Raw genomic sequence first — 17,683 nt, 5'->3', positions numbered from 1 at the left:
AGTTTCCAAACCTGGGTACATAAATTGGGGCACCTAATTCCTCACCTGGGTTCTCACATGGGCACTGAGACACTGGACAGGGAAACGAGCCACCAGTGACTGAGCTGAGTACCAAACATGTAATCAGATGCCCTGAGCTAGGTGATCAGCTTGGAAAATTTGGTTGTCAGCCTCCAAAAGGAGAAAAACCAGAATGATGCAGCGTGATTCTTTGCAGAGACGCTCAGCATTTTCCAGCTCAACAAGAGCTCTGGGAAGAGGCACCTCTTGGGCTTTCTTTGCCTCCATAAGCTGCCCCGTTGTACTCTGGAGGTACATCTGCTGGGATGTTCGGCTGCCAAAGCCAGCCAGCTCCTTCGGGAAGCTCTGCTACTTGGATTTCCTGGCTGCATAAATGAGCTCTTGCTTCATGAAGGCAAGTCTTCTAGCTTTCCCTGGGCACACAGGCTGGCCTTTGGCTACAGGGAGCTATCATCAGGGAATCTCCAGTAGTGTGCGTGAGTGATGGTGTTTTCTTTACCTACAGATCAGTCTGGCTCTGCCAAACAGCAGCCTCGCTCCCAACCCCTATGCCTTGTGAGTCAGTTGCCCCATCGCCACCCCGTCTGCACATCCACGAGAGAGGGTCTGTGGGAGCAACTTCATGCCGTGCGCTCCAGAGTCTGGACTGGCTCCACCACGATATGTGGTTTGTGACAACACAAGTAAGATGGGTGGGGCAGGTCTCTTGGCATCTACAGCTACTGGGAAGTCCTTGCTTCCTGGAGAGGTTGGGCGTGTGCTTCCAGCCAGCCTTGGAATTGTGAGCCCCAGTCGTTCATGCATTAGCTCCTGCCACGCTGGGAGAGCTGACTGGGAGATAGGACTGGATGGTGCAGTCTCATACGGAGAGCTACCGGTGACTGTGTCCCATCACCCTCGGCTGGCTAAAAGGAACACCCTCAGCAGGGAGCTGGCAGGCTCCCTGCGGCCCGTGGGATGCGGTGGCAGCAGTGGAAGGAGGGGAGGGAATGCCCAGGGGCATTGCCCTCCTGCAGAGCGATGTGTAAGGGGTGTACGTTACACTCCTTTGCACTCACTTAGATGCCTGTGGCCTGGCTCTACCTGGCTAGTGTCAGGAGCTGTACTCACAGCACCTTGTGCATCACCTCTGCACCTGGCCCAAGGGTGGGATGCGCCCTGCTTTGAGGAATGGGGAGGTGACGTGGATGGCCTGTACATCCTGCCTGTGAGAACCAGGGTTTACACTAAAATTACCCGTAATGGGGACAATGATGGTATGGGCTAATCTAGCCTTTCACCTGGAGGCTGCCAGTTCAAATCCAGCCCACGTCTGCCGTGACGGAGCGCCGCTGTGCAGTGGCCCATGTGACCTGCATTTCTGGGTCCCAGAAAACACTGGGGTGAGCAGCTGGGTTGTCAGCCCCAGCAGAGGGACCAAGGAATGAATGTGCTAGGAGAACGAAGCCTCTCTCAGCCCTAGCAGGAGCCCGGGCGTATTGGCAGGAGAAGCCTTGGGATCCTTGCACTGCCTCTGCCCAGGCTGCTCTCCGGAGGTCTAGTCACAGTGGGAAGCAGCTAGCCTGGGATCCCTGGGCTGTAGAAGGAACGGTGTGTGCTAGGGACACCTGCTCCCCTGCCTGTCAGAAATGGCATGTGCCTGCTGGCGAAGGAGCAATCGCACATCCCCAGACATCCCTCCGCAGGCCTAGGTAACACCACTGCCGTGTCCAAAGGGCTGAGCATCCCTCCTCTCCGTTGGGGATGTCTCGGCAACCATGTGCGCTAGTAACTGTGTTTCTGTCATCCCAATCTCCAGTGTCCCCAGCGGCAAGGTGCAAGGCCTCGTCGTGCGTGGGCCAGAAGAAGCTGGTGCTGATCCTTTGCCTCTCCTTTCTGATAGTCCTGCTCATTGCCCTCATCCTGCTCTGTGAGTCCTTTCCCCTTCGTTAGCCACCAGCAAAACTGGCATATCCTGGGGTGCAGGCCAAGTCCCTGCGCCCATCTAGGGGCTTGGCCCGCTGCGGGAAATATGTCACCCAGCTTTGGGTTTGGGCAGGCCAAGCACAGCCACTGGCCTGCCAGCAGGGTTCTGGGACGAGAAACGCTAACAGGAGGGAACCCGACAGCCTGTAAAAGGAAATGGAGAAAATCCCTGCAGAAATAATCATCTGACAAACTCCTCAAGCTCTCTCCAGTGCTGCTCGGATTGCGGTCGCAGGAGGGGATGGCTCACTGGCCTAACCTTCACGTTTGCTAATACTGGAACTCTCACTGGGGCTGAGCTGGGCTGGCCCTGCTAGCCATGGGTGAGGAACCAACGGGGTTCCATGCACCTGAATGTGTAGTTCTCAACTCACAGGGCCTGTACACTCAGCAGAGGCATCACATGCCCTGGGGCCCTTTGCCTAAGCATAGGGGATTGGCCAAAGTTTCTCCCTCAAATCCCCACTTCTCCCCATCCCAGAACTGCATCTGTGCGCAGCCCAAACGCTGCGTTGTAAATTATTGTTGGTGTTAGCATTACTGCACACTGGCGATGTCACTGTAGTGAGCTGTGGTGCATTTTTACGTGGAAAGATTATTTCTGTGTTGAATTTCAGTGTCTAGTGACCTGCTGTTGGGATATGCATTTGCTTTCTATTTTTAACAGATTCTAGTGCTAATCTGCACTTTTTAAAATGACACCTCATTAAACTCCTGTGAGAGTACACTATCTTCTTCTATACACAGTTCATGTACTCAGAAATCTGGGTTTCACCCAGAACAGTTGTCTTAGCCTTTCCACCCGAGTTACTTGGCAAACGCCCCTACCCACTATGAGTAAGGAGCTAACCCTGAAAAGAAGACAAGTACTTAAGGACCTGATTCAGAGCTCCTTCAAATAAATACAAAGACTCTCACTGATTCCAGTGGGCTTTGGAGAGCCAGAAATGAAAGCCATTTCCCCATTCTCACATTCTTTAACCTGCCCAGCATATGCTACCTCTGGCCTGTCCCATCGTGCAATGAGACATAGGTCTGAGTTGTTGTAAAGCTTGTGTCAGCACCCATGCTCCCCTAAAATTCAAGGCTGCTCAGATTGACCCGTTATAGAGGGACATGAGCTGGGATTTTCTGATTTGGGTCCAAAGTTCCCCCGAGACTGAAGACGGTTCAGATCTGATGTTCCACTCTGGGCTCAGCTTAACAGACATGGACTAGAGATTTATGGTCTGTATTTTCTGCATCATATACAACCTCTTGGTTTAACACCATTGATTTGAGACTGATAACAGACTAGAAGGGGGTTAATTAGGAGCTCAGCTGGTCCCCACTCCTTCTAGCTCTTCATATCCCCCTGGGTGGGTTTGATAATTGTTCCTGTCAACTCCAGCCACAGCCTGGGAACTACAGGCTAGCACATAATGGCACTGCCTGGCTGTCAGAAGGAGGCAATGCAGCTGCAGTGCTAAGGATGTGATTCCTGGAAAGATGGCCCAGGTGGTGAGATGCCTCCATCCTTCTATTTCTTGAGTTTTCCTGACATCTGCTGGACACCTGGGAGCAAAGAATTTCACAAGGAAATTAAAACAACATCTTTCTGCCTAGTGTTTTAGATGTGACATGCACCCAAGTAATCAGAGGCAGATGGTTAGATGTTTAGATAAGGCCAACACTTTCCATTTCCTGTAAATATTTTCAGGTGTGGCCACAGCCATCAGCACATATGCTAGTCCCTCCTACTCTGAATTAATCTCTGTGCCAGGCACACAGCCAGCGGGGAATTAGTAAGAGCTCACCAAATGGAAAGGGAAAATCAGCGGAGACCGAAAAGTTATTTTCCAGGTTTTACAGATGATGAAGCGGCTATTTTTTTAAAATTCCTTTGTCAAATCTAGCTGCTAGTTTTCCTTTTATCAGTTGCATTATTGAGCCCATGCTGTATCAAGTGGATTCAAAACATTTTTACTGGGCGAATATTTTGCAGATGCAAATTAAAACTGCGTGAAGTGAGAATGGATTTTGAATGGAGCTGAGTCAAATGCAGCAGTTTTGGATATCCTGGGACAAGGGTGGGGATCAGGTGAACTAGAGATTGGCCTAAAGCAAACTCTGGATCTGACCTTGAGATCCCAAGGGCAGAACCCTGGCTCAGAAGATGCCCAGTCAGATTTGGCCTATAACAGCCTGAGGTTTGAGCTGTGAACCATGATCCAGGCTCAGACGTTGTATTCAGTGTTTGGACTGTGAACTCTTTTCTGGGTGTCGTCCATGTGGATTCACGTCCCTCTGAGCTCTGGTTCAGGGGAGCCCAAAACTGCAAAGGGAAACTCAGTTGACTTCCACTTGCTTCCTCCTAGCGACCACCGAGCTTTGCCTGAACCCAGCACAAACCATAAATGGGCCACACGTCGTCTGAGTGCGTGTGGGTCTGTGACCCTTCGGGACTGAGCCTGGCTGCGTTTCTAGGGGGCCAGGTTCTGGAGGTTTCAGAAAGAGTTTTGTCTGTCCAGTTTTCCAGACAGTTCCTCATGGAGAGCAGGGGTTGGGGCGGGTTGTAGCACTGATATAGGGGTGGGGGCTTGAGTTGACAATCACTTGGCTTGAGTGTTGGGGCATCGGGGGGAGGGGCATCAGGCTGAGTGACCCTGCTCTTTACTGCTTGCAAACCTTGGAGCAGGATACCATGTGAGGGGGATTGTGCCTGGGGAGCATCCTCTCTATGCCCCTGACCGGGACTTTGGAGCAACCACAACAGCGACTGCTCCAAAGAATCCAGCCCAGGTTAGTGCAACCCTGACCATGCACCAGCTGGGGTGTCTGGGGCCTGGGGTGAAGGAGCTGCCAGGCCTGGGATGGAATTGGCTGGCCGGAAATATCCCCTCCCAGCGCAGGTGACCTCCCGCCCAACTCTCTCCAGCTCATCTCTGTGTGTTTGCTTGCAGTCCTGTTCTGGCGGTCCAACACCGGCTTTCTGTACAAGGAGCCAACCGAGAGCTGCAGCCACGGAGCCGTACGCTGTGACGGGGTGGTCGACTGCTCCCAGAAGAGTGATGAGCTGGACTGCGGTAACACAGCTGGGACGCAGGTGTCCCGCAGGGCGAGTGGGGAGCGGGACAGGCTCTGGAGTCATGCCGCTGCTTTCATCCATGCCCTGTCTTAGGGCCTTGTGCTCTAGGCTCCGAGCGAGCCCCCAGACGTGACCAGATCTCTGGGGCAGGAGTTTGCACTGCTGCCAAAGATGGCATGGGGCCCAGGGAATGCTGGGACCCCCGATGTGCAGGACCTGGGAGGAGCTGGGGCCCCTGGCGTGAGAGGGGGCAGCGGCTGGGCCGGCAGGGTGTAGCCACAGACCTGATGTTTGCTCTCACATTTTGGGCAGTGCCTGAAGCTGCTGCATGTGATGACTCTGGTGAGGCTTGTGTGGGGTTAGCTGGTGCTCCCAATTCCCAGGGGGATTCAGAACTGGCACCAATTACACACACCTGGCCCCGCTGACAGCACCTCAGGGAGATCAAGGCTGGAGGGGACAAAGAGGCTGAGCTGGGCTCTCCCTGCACTGGTTTCCAGTGAACAGGGTGAGGCACGTTGGCTGGGGCTGCACGCAGGATGCTAGTTCTGCCTTTGGCTGCCCCTGCCCCCTGGAGAAACAGGCCTTTGGTCCCCAGCTGTCACCTGGGGCTGGGGTGGAGCTCACAGTCGCACTGCACATCCATTCACAGAATGTGCCATGCCCATGGATGCAAAGCGCAGGGGCGGGCTTCTCCTCACCCCCCTGGGCCTGGCGCCCGTTGAACTCTGTCAGTTCAGTGGGGCTGCTCCTGATTTACACCTGTGGGCAGGAGAGGGGAATCAGGCTGGTCATTTGCCAGCTTTTGTGCATGATCATGACACAAGGGCCCAAGTTCAGCCCTGGTAGAAGTGGGCTGGGCTCTTTGCCAGGCCCAGGTGCCTGTCTCAGAGGGTGAGCTGGAGCTGCAATGCTGCCTGTAGCTGATTCTGCTGTCTCCTTCCTCTGGGCCTGCAGTTCGGTTCAGGTGGGATCAGTCTCTGCTCCACGTCTACTCCAGCACCGAGAATCAGTGGCTGCCTGTCTGCAGCAGCGCCTGGAACGACTCCTTCTCCAGGAAGACCTGCCAGCAACTGGGATTTCAAAGGTAAGTCCCCAGAGACGGGCACTGTGCGTGTAGTGATGGGGGATGGAAGCCAGAAACCCAGCCCATGCCCAAAATGACCTGCTCCTGGGCTCCCCATATCCAGGGGGAGCTTTCCAAAGGCACAAGGGAGAGTGAAGTACTCAGCCCCCAGGTAATGCCACTGGGCCCCTACCAGCCCTTTGTTCTTTGAAAATCTCTCCCACAATGGCTTCCTTCCGGCCACCAGGTACTTCCCCCTCCTTTGCCACTGCTCTGTGGTTGCTAGCTGCTGAGGGTTGCATGGACTCCTCCTGTTTCTCTCTGCACCTTCCCTGTATGGCGTTCGCTAAGTCACCCCGGGGTTTGCAGCAAGGGGAACCTGACCTGGGAATGGCGGGGAATAGCACTGATCCATGCACGGCTGTTATTGGAAGGGGAGTCAAGGTGCTTGTCTGCAGTGGGAAACCCCCGTGTAGCTGCACTGTCCCATTGCAAACTCCTCCCCACCCCCAGTGCAGATGCACAGGACTCTTGCAAGAAGTGACTTGAACTGGTGCAGGTTACCCAGGTTGTTTTCACAAGCAATGGTGCAAATAACTTTCTACACTAGTGCAGTGCGTGTGTACTAGGATTTGCATCTGTATGGCTAAATTGTCAGTGCAGCAATGCAAAAATCCCCGGGATAGACCAGCCTTAGCTCTAGTGCAACTAGGGTGACCAGATGTCCCGATTTTATAGGGACAGTCCTGATATTTGGGGCTGTGTCTTATATAGGCACCTATTACCCCCCATCCCCTGTCCCGATTATTCACACTTCCAGTCTGGTCACACTAAGTGCAACCCACTTTAGGAGTTTGGATCTTTGCCACCCTCTAGTGGGTGGTTCACATCTGGCTACTGCAGCTGCCAGCTAATGGGTCTGTCTCCACTGCAACTAAACAGCGACAGCTGGCCTAGGTCAGCTGACTCAGGCTCATGGGGCTCTTTAATTGTGGGATAGATGTTTGGGCTCAGGGACCCTGGGAGGGGGGAGGGTCACAGCAACTTTTAGCCCTGCAGCCTCAGCCCCGCAAGCCCAAGCTATGGATCTTTTATTGCAGTGGAGCTGTACCTTTGAGGCCCTTGCTGTTTGCTCTGGGGCGCTTGGGTTCAAGCCCCTCTGGTGACCCAAGCAGGGGGTTGTTCTAAACGGACAGTGGGTGAAGACCGAGGTTCTAATCCAGAGTGGGGTACTCGTGAACTAGCTTTTTGCGGGGTTCGAGTGCCAGGGCCCCATCACAGCACCACCCTGCAGTTCAGTGTGAGTGGCAGCAGCGGGGGGAGATGCCCCGCTCTGGGCTACGGGATTTTAGCCCCTCTGCTGCATGCCTGATTTTCCCTTTGCGGAGCGAGAATTAAGGAACCCTGGCAGCATGACATGTCTGTTCTGTCTCCTCCCAGCACATTCAGCACAGAGTACGTGCCAGCCTCCTTCCCTGGCAAAAGCCTCACTGTCACCAAGGAGCACCCCTCGATCCAGCAGAGTCTCAACAGGTAATGAAGAGGATCAGTTGCCTTTTCCCTGCTCCTCCCTGTGTCCTCTAGTGCCCTCGGGGCCCCTCTCTGCCCATGGCACTTGCTGCACGGTTCCCTCTGAACGAACTCGGGGGAAAAAGGCCTGAGTTCGTTGTGGACACCGGAACAAAAACGGGGGGCAGGGCTGGGCACCAGAGATGGCAACCTGGCAAGACTGGGCTCTTTGCTTTAGAAAGGAGACAGTGTTCTGTCGCCTTGGCCCAGTCTGGCAGCCCTGCTCGGAGGGGGGCACACGGAGCCCCTCCACCATGGCAGCTTTTCCAGCAATTCCAGGAAAGGGAGGGGAGGGCTGTAGCACAAGCTCTGCAGCACTAATGGGATGGGAGCGCTAACGGCCAGAGGAGCAATCTGAGCAGTCTCTCGTCAGCTGGATTTCTGAGAGAACCATGAAGTGCAGTTAGCCCCTGCACTCGTTCTGCGGCGGGAACCCAGGCAAAACTTCATGTGCCCGCAAGGAAAGTCAGGGCAGGTCTGAGCCTGCTGGAGAGTGGCCCATGCTTTAGCAATGACCCACGGGTGCCTGGTGCTTAAGGGAGCCGAAGCACCTTGGAACAACAAACTCTGGTCTCACTTTACACCAGTGTAAATCTAGAGTGGCTCCAAAATAGTCATCCTCTGTCTGTCTGCCACTGTGTGCACCTGCCAGAGGTGGGGCTGCAGCTGTGAGACAGAGAGAGGCAACCTGAAGGGATTTTCCAGGAAGTGAAGGGGAGACGTGATCTTGTAGAGAACTCCCATTTCTCTTTACTGAACAACAAGAGAGAATCTGTGTTGCTTACATGCTGGCTGAGCATGTTAGGATGGACAGGAGGGTGAGGGATCATCCACTCGGACTCTTTCTCTTGTGCTGTCTCAGCCTGGGTCCATGTTTGACTTTGTCTCTCATTTGTTTTGTTCTCTCCTGCAGCTCCAAGTGTCCCACGGGAAAATACGTCTCCCTCCGATGCACAAGTAAGAGGGAGGTTTTACCATTGCCATAAAGCATAGACATGGTGACAGGAGAGCTGGGTCTAGAGCGGGTCTCGAAACCACTGAAAGAACTGGTGTGAAAATCGTGTGAAAATGGTTTTACTGAGTTTTGGAAATGTTGCCAGATCCCAGTTTCTCGGCAGTTGGTTGGAAAAGTGAGAGAATTTTCACCCAAACTTTTCAGGAGGTTATTTTTTTCATTGAAATTTTGAATTTTCAATGAAAATTTTAACAAAAAATTTAAGTTCACAAAATTTAGATCAGCTCAGCTGATCTCATGTGACATCATGTCAACTGCCATTTTTTCTTTATCACAGTTGTACACTTTTTCTTTCTTTCTTTTTCTTGACAGACTGAAAATATCAGTCTGTGCTATTGTCTATTTATGTGCTCACTTTCTGTAAACGTATACAAGTAAATACTAGGGGCCTGCCCCTAGAACTGGTCATCTATCCTAATCTACTCATCTCTGTATCCTATCTGTCTGTCACAACTCGGGGTTTTTAAGGTGTCTGTCACTGTAATATATAAGCAAAAAGTCCCTGTTTCTTATCATGGAATCATAGAATATCAGGGTTGGAAGGGACCTCAGGAGGTCATCTAGTTCAACCCCCTGCTCAAAGCAGAACCAGTCCCCAACTAAATCACCCCCGCCAAGGCTTTGTATAGCCTGACCTTAGAAACTTCTAAGGAAGGAGATTCCACCACCTCCCTACGTAACGCATTCCAGTGTTTCACCACCCTCCTAGTGAAAAAGTTTTTCCTAATATCCAACCTAAACCTCCCCCACTGCAACTTGAGACCATTACTCCTTGTTCTGTCATCCGCTACCGCTGAGAACAGTCTAGATCCATCCTCTTTGGAACCGCCTTTCGGGTAGCTGAAAGTAGCTATCAAATCCCCCCTCATTCTTCTCTTCCGCAGACTAAACAATCCCAGTTCCCTCAGCCTCTCCTCATAAGTCATGTGTTCCAGTCCCCTAATCATTTTTGTTGCCCTCCACTGGACTCTTTCCAATTTTTCCACATCCTTCTTGTAGTGTGGGGCCCAAACCTGGAAACAGGACTCCAGATGAGGCCTCACTAATGTCAAATAGAGGGGAATGATCGCGTCCCTCTATCTGCTGGCAATGCCCCTACATATACATCCCAAAATGCCATTGGCCTTCTTGGCAACAAGGGCACACTGTTAACTCATATCCAGCTTCTTGTCCACTGTAACCCCAGGTCCTTTTCTGCAGAACTGCTGCCTAGCCATTCGGTCCCTAATCTGTAGCTGTGCATTGGAATTCTTCCGTCCTAAGTGCAGGACTCTGCACTTGTCCTTGTTGAACCTCATCAGATTTCTTTTGGCCCAATCCTCTAATTTGTCTAGGTCCCTCTGTATCCTATCCCTACCCTCCAGCGTATCTACCTTTCCTCCCAGTTTAGTGTCATCTACAAACTTGCTGAGGGTGCAATCCACACCATCCTCCAGATCATTTATGAAGATATTGAACAAAACCGGCCCGTTTTTGTTACCCCTCCAGCTCAGTGGAATATATATTACTTAGCATAATAGCTACCCTATTTCACTGTGGGTGTAAGTAATAGCCCATGCAATTCAAAGTTGCAGGGGTCAGAGAGTCCAATTGTCCAGCTGGATTGTAAAAGTGGAGGCTGAATGACTTTAGACTCTCCTCCCAGCATGCAGCCAGCATTGTACAGCTGTCTAGGGTATTATTGGGTTCTCTTTGCAGTTCCACTGAAGCAGAAAGCCACTGCCACAGCTGGGGGCAGGATACTGGAACCGATGGGCCACTGCTCTGGTCTGGTGTGTTAAATGCTCTGTCCCTGTTGGTTGAGTGTTATCCGTGAGCACGTTTTGCCAGGTGTGCGATCTGTTAGGTGATCCTGTAACATGCAGGTGGGCCTGGCTTGATTTTTCCTGTCGAGGCACCTGACTGAGCTAATGGACCTTTCTGAGTTTCCCCTCAGGCTCCCACGGGAAGATTTGCCTCCTCAGCTTGTTTCTCTTCCTTCAGGCTGTGGACAAAGGACTTCTGGCCGGATCATTGGGGGAAACGAAGCTTCGGCGAGTAAGTGGCCCTGGCAAGTTAGTCTCCAGTACGGGCCGAGCCACATCTGCGGGGGGACAGTCATTGATACCCAGTGGGTGCTGACAGCTGCCCACTGCTTTTTCATGTAAGTGGTATGCCTGCTAACTGGCTGTGTTGGGTGCAGCCAGCAAGGGTTGGTTTAGCTGCGGCTGATGACGGGAAAGGCCTAGGTGAGGAGAACAGCAGATGGGAGTTATCGGGAGCCATGTTCCACTCTCGGTCACAGGGTTGAAATGCAGACAGACTCTGCTGGAGCTTGAGTCACTATGGATCAACGCTGATGTCACCTGGGATCAGAATTTGGCTCTCTCTCTCTGCTGGGACTTTGGACCCAAACTGGAAGCTCCACCACAAGAGCTAACACAGAATTTCCACTAGCTGTCAGCCACTAGAGGGCAGGATCACAGCTGTGTTCCAGCCCAGTCCGGCTCCTGGGGCCTGGACTCTCAGTGCACACCAGTAGCCGATCCTTGCACAGGCCCTCGGTTTATATGTAATCATTTTAAGGTGGATGCATCCACGGCTAGGGGCGCAGACAGAAAGCCAATAGCAAACACACACGTCGGGGCCAATGGCTGGAATAAGAAATCAGCATCTGTGCAGAATGTACAGCTGAGACCTGCGCTGTAGATAAGAGAACAGGGACATTGCCTTTGAAGGGGGCGAATTAAAGCGCTGACCTGCGTATACCGGTCAGGCTCAGACATAAGTCCTGCTTGGATTGGGCTGAGCAACCCAAACCTCAATTGGCATGGTGGAGAAGTTGGTAGGGAGCGGGGTCTGAGCTGAACAAAACTGGGAGAGAGCATTTCATGCCAATTTTTTAACTCCAGTTCTTGAAACTAAGTGCTGGAGGGAGGCTGGAATCTGGCCCTGCTGTTCAGGGCAGTCCCTGCATTACATCCCCCTTTCTACATCTGCTTAGGAACAGCGTGAAGATCCTCAATGAGTGGAAAGTGTATGCCGGGGCCTCCAACCTGCTTCATCCTGCCAAGGGCATCCCCACCTCCCAGATCATCATCCACTCCAACTACAGCGATGACTATGACGACTACGACATCGCGCTGGTGAAACTTGCCACGCCCTTAACGATATCGGGTGAGGCTAATTCCCAACCTCCTCAGACTGGGAGCTGCAGGGCCTGTGCGTCTGCTTGACTTGGCCAGCCAGAGCAGCTCCAGCTCCACAGGCCAGGCAGGGGCTAAGCGTCTTTGGGCAATGAGGTCTGACTCCAAGACACATGAGAAGCAGGGGGGAGCCAGATGCCGTCGGTAAGAAGGTGCCGGTTTTACACAGGCACTTTTCTGCCTGTAATCAGGGTAAGGCCCAGCTGTGTGCACAGTGCTGTACTGAGCATGCCCACACAGAGACCGTCTCCCTGCAGAGCCTGAGGGTGACAGTGGGGCTTTATGCAGGCACAGGGACCCTCTGCACGTCCGGCGGCAGGACCGGGACTGACAGCCGTCACCAGGCAGACAGAAGGCCGAAGGGGTACTGCTGAGCCGTTAAATGGGTGTTTATTGTCATCCCCCCTGGGCACCATGGGCATGTGGGGTGAACAGCCCTGCACTGCTGAGTCATACAGAGAACATCTCTTGATTTATACCTGTAAAAGTGGGTCCTGGGGTCTTCGTAGGCATGTTTATGGAGATCGGTTTAGGGTCTGGCTAATGGGATGCTGGGCAGATGACCTGGGAATGAGACTCGAATAGCACCAATGAATGCACCCCCTGGAAGCGCCGTCCAAACACTATTACAGCCAAGAATTTTCCCCTCCCTCCGTGTAATCTGAAAACGGCTCCGTCCAGTGCTAAGGAACCAGCCTGACAGCCATTGCCACGTGGTGTGGGCTAGTGCGGGGCTCCTGGAGCACACCGGGCATGGGCCTCATGCCTCCCAGCCCCTGGGGAGGTGCGCCCCAGGCCGATGCTTGCTGAGCCTTCTCGCTTGGCTTGGTCACAGTGAGGATGTCACGGGGTGGCTGGCCCTGGATCCTTTGTGCCGGAACAGTTGCTCCCCTTTGGCCAGGCAAGGGGGCAGGGCAGCCCCTGGACAGTGAAGGACCAGGGACAATCTGAGGGAAAGGGCTGGTGAATCAGAGCTGCCTGAGCAAGGGTCAGGAAAAGGGGCAGGTGAGAGCTGCCAGAGCCAGGAGGTGTATCGTGGGGGAAGGCAGGAAAGCAGCAAGAGGGGGTTGCCGGCTGACCTCCCCACACCGGAGAGGGCTTCAGGTGTGGGAGCAGCGGAGAAATTTACCCGCTGACATCTGCATGCTGGAGAGCTGAACCCCGGGGACCAGTGAGGGGGCCAAGGGGCATGATGGGCGCTCCCTGGAGTGGATGATCTCCCAGCAGAGAGGCTGGGAAGAGTGGGTGCAGTCCAGCTGGAAGGGCTGGGGTGCCTGTCCTGGCTGAGGGACATAGGAGGGCTGACAGAATCTGGTGTGGCGGAAGATGCCGGAAGGTGGCATGTGTTCCGTCAGTGGCTGAGAGGCTATGTGATTTGAAGGACTATTTGCACTGGGGTGATAAAGGGACTGTTTACACTATGCTTCTGTAATAAATCAGCCCAAGGCAGGAGAGCCTGGCAGAGTCCTTGGGTTACCTGAGAGGAGAAACTGAGGCAGATGCACCAGTTCTGCCGTGGCCTGCCACAGGAGGGCACTCCAGGGGGCCACCCATTGACAGATGGTTAGTGAGACAAGACCCGAGTTTAGGTCCTTCAGACGACAACGCTCCCTGTGGAGGCTGCTGGAGTACGAGTGACTGCAGCTATTCCCTGGTGCGTCAGGCTCACTCTCTTTCCTTGTTTGGTGTTTTCCTCTCTCCCAGGGCAGGTCCGCCCCGCTTGTCTCCCGATGTCTGGCCAGACATTCCAGGCTGGGAGGACGTGCTTCATCACTGGCTTTGGCAAAACCAGTGAGAACGAAGGTGAGAGTGGGGACTGAATCTGAATTCCCTTTGGGGAGGGGCCACATGCCCTGCTGTGGCCTCAGTCCAGCCGGGCAGCACCATGGGGGAGGCCTGAAAAGGCAGCTATGCTTCGTGCTACAGGGTACGGGGGAGCCAGAATTTTCAGTCTGGGCCAATGACTCTGTGTGCCTCAGTTCTGAGGGGCGCAACCTGAGACCTGCTGGTCCTGATTCTCAGAGGCGCTGAGATGCTGTTGATGGAAGTCCAGGGGGGCTCAGCACCTCTGTAATATCAGGGCCCTACAGGTCCTGATCTGAGGACCCCCACAGTGAACATGCCTGAAGCTGGTGGCCAGTTCTGCTAAGGTGACTTTAATCTGTGAAGCCACCATGAAGATGTCTGTGAGAGGAAGCCCAGTGGTCTGAATGATGGAAACAGGGCATACGATTTCAGAGAATACCTTTCTGTGGGCACGGCTAAGAGCCAGCGACCTGCCTGCTGTGGGATTCTGTAGTACGAACAGCTCATTCAGTATTCAGTGCAGTCGTACGTTACAGTGATCCCTGTGGCACCTTCACTTACGGCTGTGATGTGCCTGGGGCCTGCAGCCTGCGATCTAGCGGTGACAGCAGGTGGCCAGGGACTCGCTTTCTGTGCGCAAGCCAAGGGCACTGCTTCACCTGTCCCTTTTCTGTCACTGTTCCAGAGAACACCTCCCCAAAGCTGCGGGAGGCGGAAGTGGGCTTGATCGACTACAAGATCTGCAACAGCAGTAGCGTGTACCAAGGCGAGCTGACCCCCCGCATGATGTGTGCAGGGTACTTGCAAGGAGGGAGGGACTCGTGCCAGGTGAGGTTTCTGCCAATGTTAGTCTGGAAGGGCCTGCAGCCTAAGCAGGGGTGGGGGTTGGCTAGAGGGGGGTGGGCACCACATTGATCCACAGACACCCCCCGTCTTAGCACAGACGTGTGGTCAAGCTGCTCCTGGAGACGTGCTGTGTTCTGGGCACTGCACCCGGTGGCACCCTGGAGTGTGCACCAGCTGTGCAGTGACCTGAGACCTCTGTGCAAACTGAGTGCATGGCGGGGTCTCCCTCCGAGTTCTGCTGACTCTGCCTTCCCGCTCTAGGGTGACAGCGGCGGCCCCCTGGTCTGCGAGGATAACAGCCGGTGGTACGTGGCCGGAGTGACGAGCTGGGGAATTGGCTGTGGCCAGAAGAACAAGCCCGGGGTTTACACTCAAGTTACAGAGCTCCTCAGCTGGATTCACAGCAAAATGGAGGTGAGCTGGCCTCAGGACTGAGCTCCAGTGGGAAAGTGCCTGTCTCTGCCCCGTGTGTGCAGGCGAATGCCGCGGTCACCCTGGCGAGAGCAGAGGCTTTCCAGATGGCTCCCAAACAAACGTGAAGGACCTTGGTGGCTTGACTCTTGTGCTGCAACTGCCATCAGCCGCAGGCCCTTGGCAGAGCACACACCTCGCCCCCAGCTTGTGTCCTGGCTTGGGAGCCCCGGCTGAGACAGAGGCAGCAAGAAGGGAAATGAGGAAAAGTGCGAGCGCTCGAGCCTCACGTTGGCTCATCGGGAGTTATGGGGTGAAAGCTTCATCCCCTGAAATGCTCAGTGGGCCAGATGCTGCTCTTGGTCCCACTGCTGTAAATCCAGAGTGATGGTGTCTAGCTCAGGGGAGTTACAGCATCCCTGAAGGCAGGATTTCTCCCATTGTCTTTGTCGTTGCAGACAGGTTGTTAGGAAAACGGGGTTCGGGCTGCAATAACTCTGCAAAGGCGCGGGTTCCAGGCTGGCCCAGGCAGCCATGTTGAGCACCAGCCTTTCCCGGGACCCTGCCTGCCCGCTGTGGGTGTTGCAGATCCCCTGGTGCTTCCCCAAAGACTGGGGTTTGACTCAGTGCCTTTTGACCAAAACGTCCCTTCCCCGCAGCACCACTCTGCCTCTGTGCCACTGCCTATACTGAGGGTTACGGGCAGTTGTGGTGCATCATGGAAATCAACACAACCCTGGAGCGTGCTGCTTGAAGCTTTGGTGTTTCCTGTCTAACCAGTGCTCTCCTCCCTTTTCTCTTCCCAGAGTGAGAGTGACTAAGGATGAGGCAGGCATCTAGTGGGGCTGTGGCTTCTCCTGCTAACAGCTCCAGGTGCAGCTAGATCCTCGGCGCTGGTCTGCTGTCACAGGGCGAAATGCCAGTGATCGCCCTTTGAGCATGGACTGTCCGGAGGATTTATGACCTGGTGCTGCTCTGAAGCCCTGAAAACACAGTGCCTCCAGAACTTCAAAGTCAATTCATTTTGCCAACAACCAAGATGGGAAATATAAGCAGAATACCAGGGGAAATGTCCCAATGGTGAGACCTGTGAGCTGGTGAAATACTTTCCCAAGGGAAGTGGCAGAAGCCCTATTACCTGAGACATTTAAAACTGGACTTGACAAAGCACTTGAAAATATGCTATAAGGCACAGTCCTGCACTGACGGGTCCCTTCTGTCTTTAAATTATACAATTCTTGTTGTCTTGTAAATGGAAACGTCAGGCCTGCTTTCTCCGAGTCTTTCGTGTCAGAACCCGGGTGGACAGGCAGATCAGTGCTGCAAGACATGGTACTGGAAGGGACAAGGCTGAAACTCACATGGTTCAGCCCCTTTGCATTCTGTTCCTTGCGTTATAGTGGCCCCTCCGTAGGACGAGGGGCTGCACCAAGCCCTGGTCAGAGGCAGAGGCTGCCCTGAGGAGCTCCCTGTCTAAATGGACGCAGGCTGGGAGAAAGGAAGGATAATTCTCCCCAAAGAGGGCCAGTGACTTGTCCAAAGTCACCCTGGGGGTCAGTGGCAGAACCAGGTCAGCCCAATGCTTTAGCCACAGGGCTGCCCCTCACCATTCCTGTGGGCAGCAACGCGTAGTTCTGTTAAACTCATGGCTCAGCGTCCACACGTAGCTGCCTCTGCAGCTAACGGCCCATGTCATCATAGCCTCTCGCCGTTGTCAGTGGAGGGCATTGGAATGGTTTGTAGATGAGGTTTCTGTACCGTGTAGGAATATCTGGTGGGTTTTTTTTTTTAAATGGTTTCAAAATGACCTGCCCAAGCAGTCCTGCTTTTGTCTGTCCCAGCACCACTGCCCGTCACCTGGCTGCTGATGTGGAGGTGAAGTACTGCAGTGCCAGATACCACACAATGTGTGTTCTAGTCATGGACAGGATTATATCAACTAGCTGGAATTCTGGGGGGGAAATCTGTGACTTCCGCGGAAGTTTAGGAGCAGAGGAAAGGTAGAAAATTCCAGATTTAATGGGAGCTGCCTTAAAAACACACCAAGCAGGTGATTGGCCAGAAGGAGCCGTGTGAGTGAGTGCTACATGGCAGAATCCAGTGTTAACAATGCTCCAAAAGCACGAGTCAGGCCCCAGAAACCAGATTTTTTACAAATAATCAGTGTTGGATTCTGTTTCTTGGCTATCTGACTGTTACACCTATCAGGAGTCAGTTTCCAAGCTGCCCTCCATGCCCTCCTAAGGACGGCCAGACGGGGCCAGACCAATGGCCCATCTAGCCCAGTGTCCTGTCAGCGGACAGGGCCAGAGCCAGCTCTCGCACTCCTGTTTGCAGAGAATGGGACCCCAAATGCTTAGAAAGCACAAAGTGAACAGAAAGACACTTCCCCTCCCCCATCCTTTTTACTGTCCCGCAGGCTAGGGGCCTGACTCATGTTTTGTGAACCCCTGAGCCGGACAGCATGGCCATGATGTTTTCCTAAGCCAAGTACCTGGAAAGCACAGCTGGGATTGGAGCCTGTTGTGCTAGGCTCTGTCCAGAAACAGGACAAGGCCTTTGTCTGGAAACACAAGTTACACCAAGTTAAGTCCATATCTAAAGCACGAATGAAAACAGTGCACCTGTGTGAAGACAAGGCCTTGGAGACAATCCCTGCCCTGCCGAGCTCGCAGTCTAGCCAGACAAGGGGGAGGAGACAAAGCATTTACCTGGCTGGTGTCTGACACCTT

The 17,683-nt window shown here is 53.7% G+C and overlaps 1 protein-coding gene across 1 annotated transcript; it reads left to right on the top strand.

Annotated features, from left to right (window-relative positions):
• The first annotated feature begins 643 nt into the window (after positions 1 to 643).
• On the top strand, positions 644 to 15,772 carry TMPRSS13 (transmembrane serine protease 13). Its single transcript, XM_077839653.1, has 12 exons — positions 644 to 704; positions 1,820 to 1,930; positions 4,929 to 5,051; positions 6,011 to 6,140; positions 7,560 to 7,652; positions 8,602 to 8,645; positions 10,687 to 10,846; positions 11,687 to 11,859; positions 13,593 to 13,691; positions 14,380 to 14,522; positions 14,802 to 14,954; positions 15,758 to 15,772. Exons 1-12 carry the CDS (start codon positions 644 to 646, stop codon positions 15,770 to 15,772), a joined length of 1,305 nt encoding a protein of 434 aa, XP_077695779.1.
• The last annotated feature ends 1,911 nt before the right edge of the window (positions 15,773 to 17,683 follow it).

This window comes from Eretmochelys imbricata, chromosome 22, assembly GCF_965152235.1.
Source record: "Eretmochelys imbricata isolate rEreImb1 chromosome 22, rEreImb1.hap1, whole genome shotgun sequence".
NCBI lineage: Eukaryota > Metazoa > Chordata > Testudines > Cheloniidae > Eretmochelys > Eretmochelys imbricata.
This window is presented reverse-complemented; position numbering and strand designations above follow the sequence as displayed.

Bases quoted from the DNA above. Each gene is read 5' to 3' on its own strand.
- TMPRSS13 (XM_077839653.1), top strand. From the start codon at position 644: ATGCCGTGCGCTCCAGAGTCTGGACTGGCTCCACCACGATATGTGGTT. The intron at 5,052-6,010 runs GTAACACAGCTG...CTGGGCCTGCAG, and splicing joins GAGTGATGAGCTGGACTGCG to TTCGGTTCAGGTGGGATCAG. The intron at 6,141-7,559 runs GTAAGTCCCCAG...GTCTCCTCCCAG, and splicing joins CAGCAACTGGGATTTCAAAG to CACATTCAGCACAGAGTACG.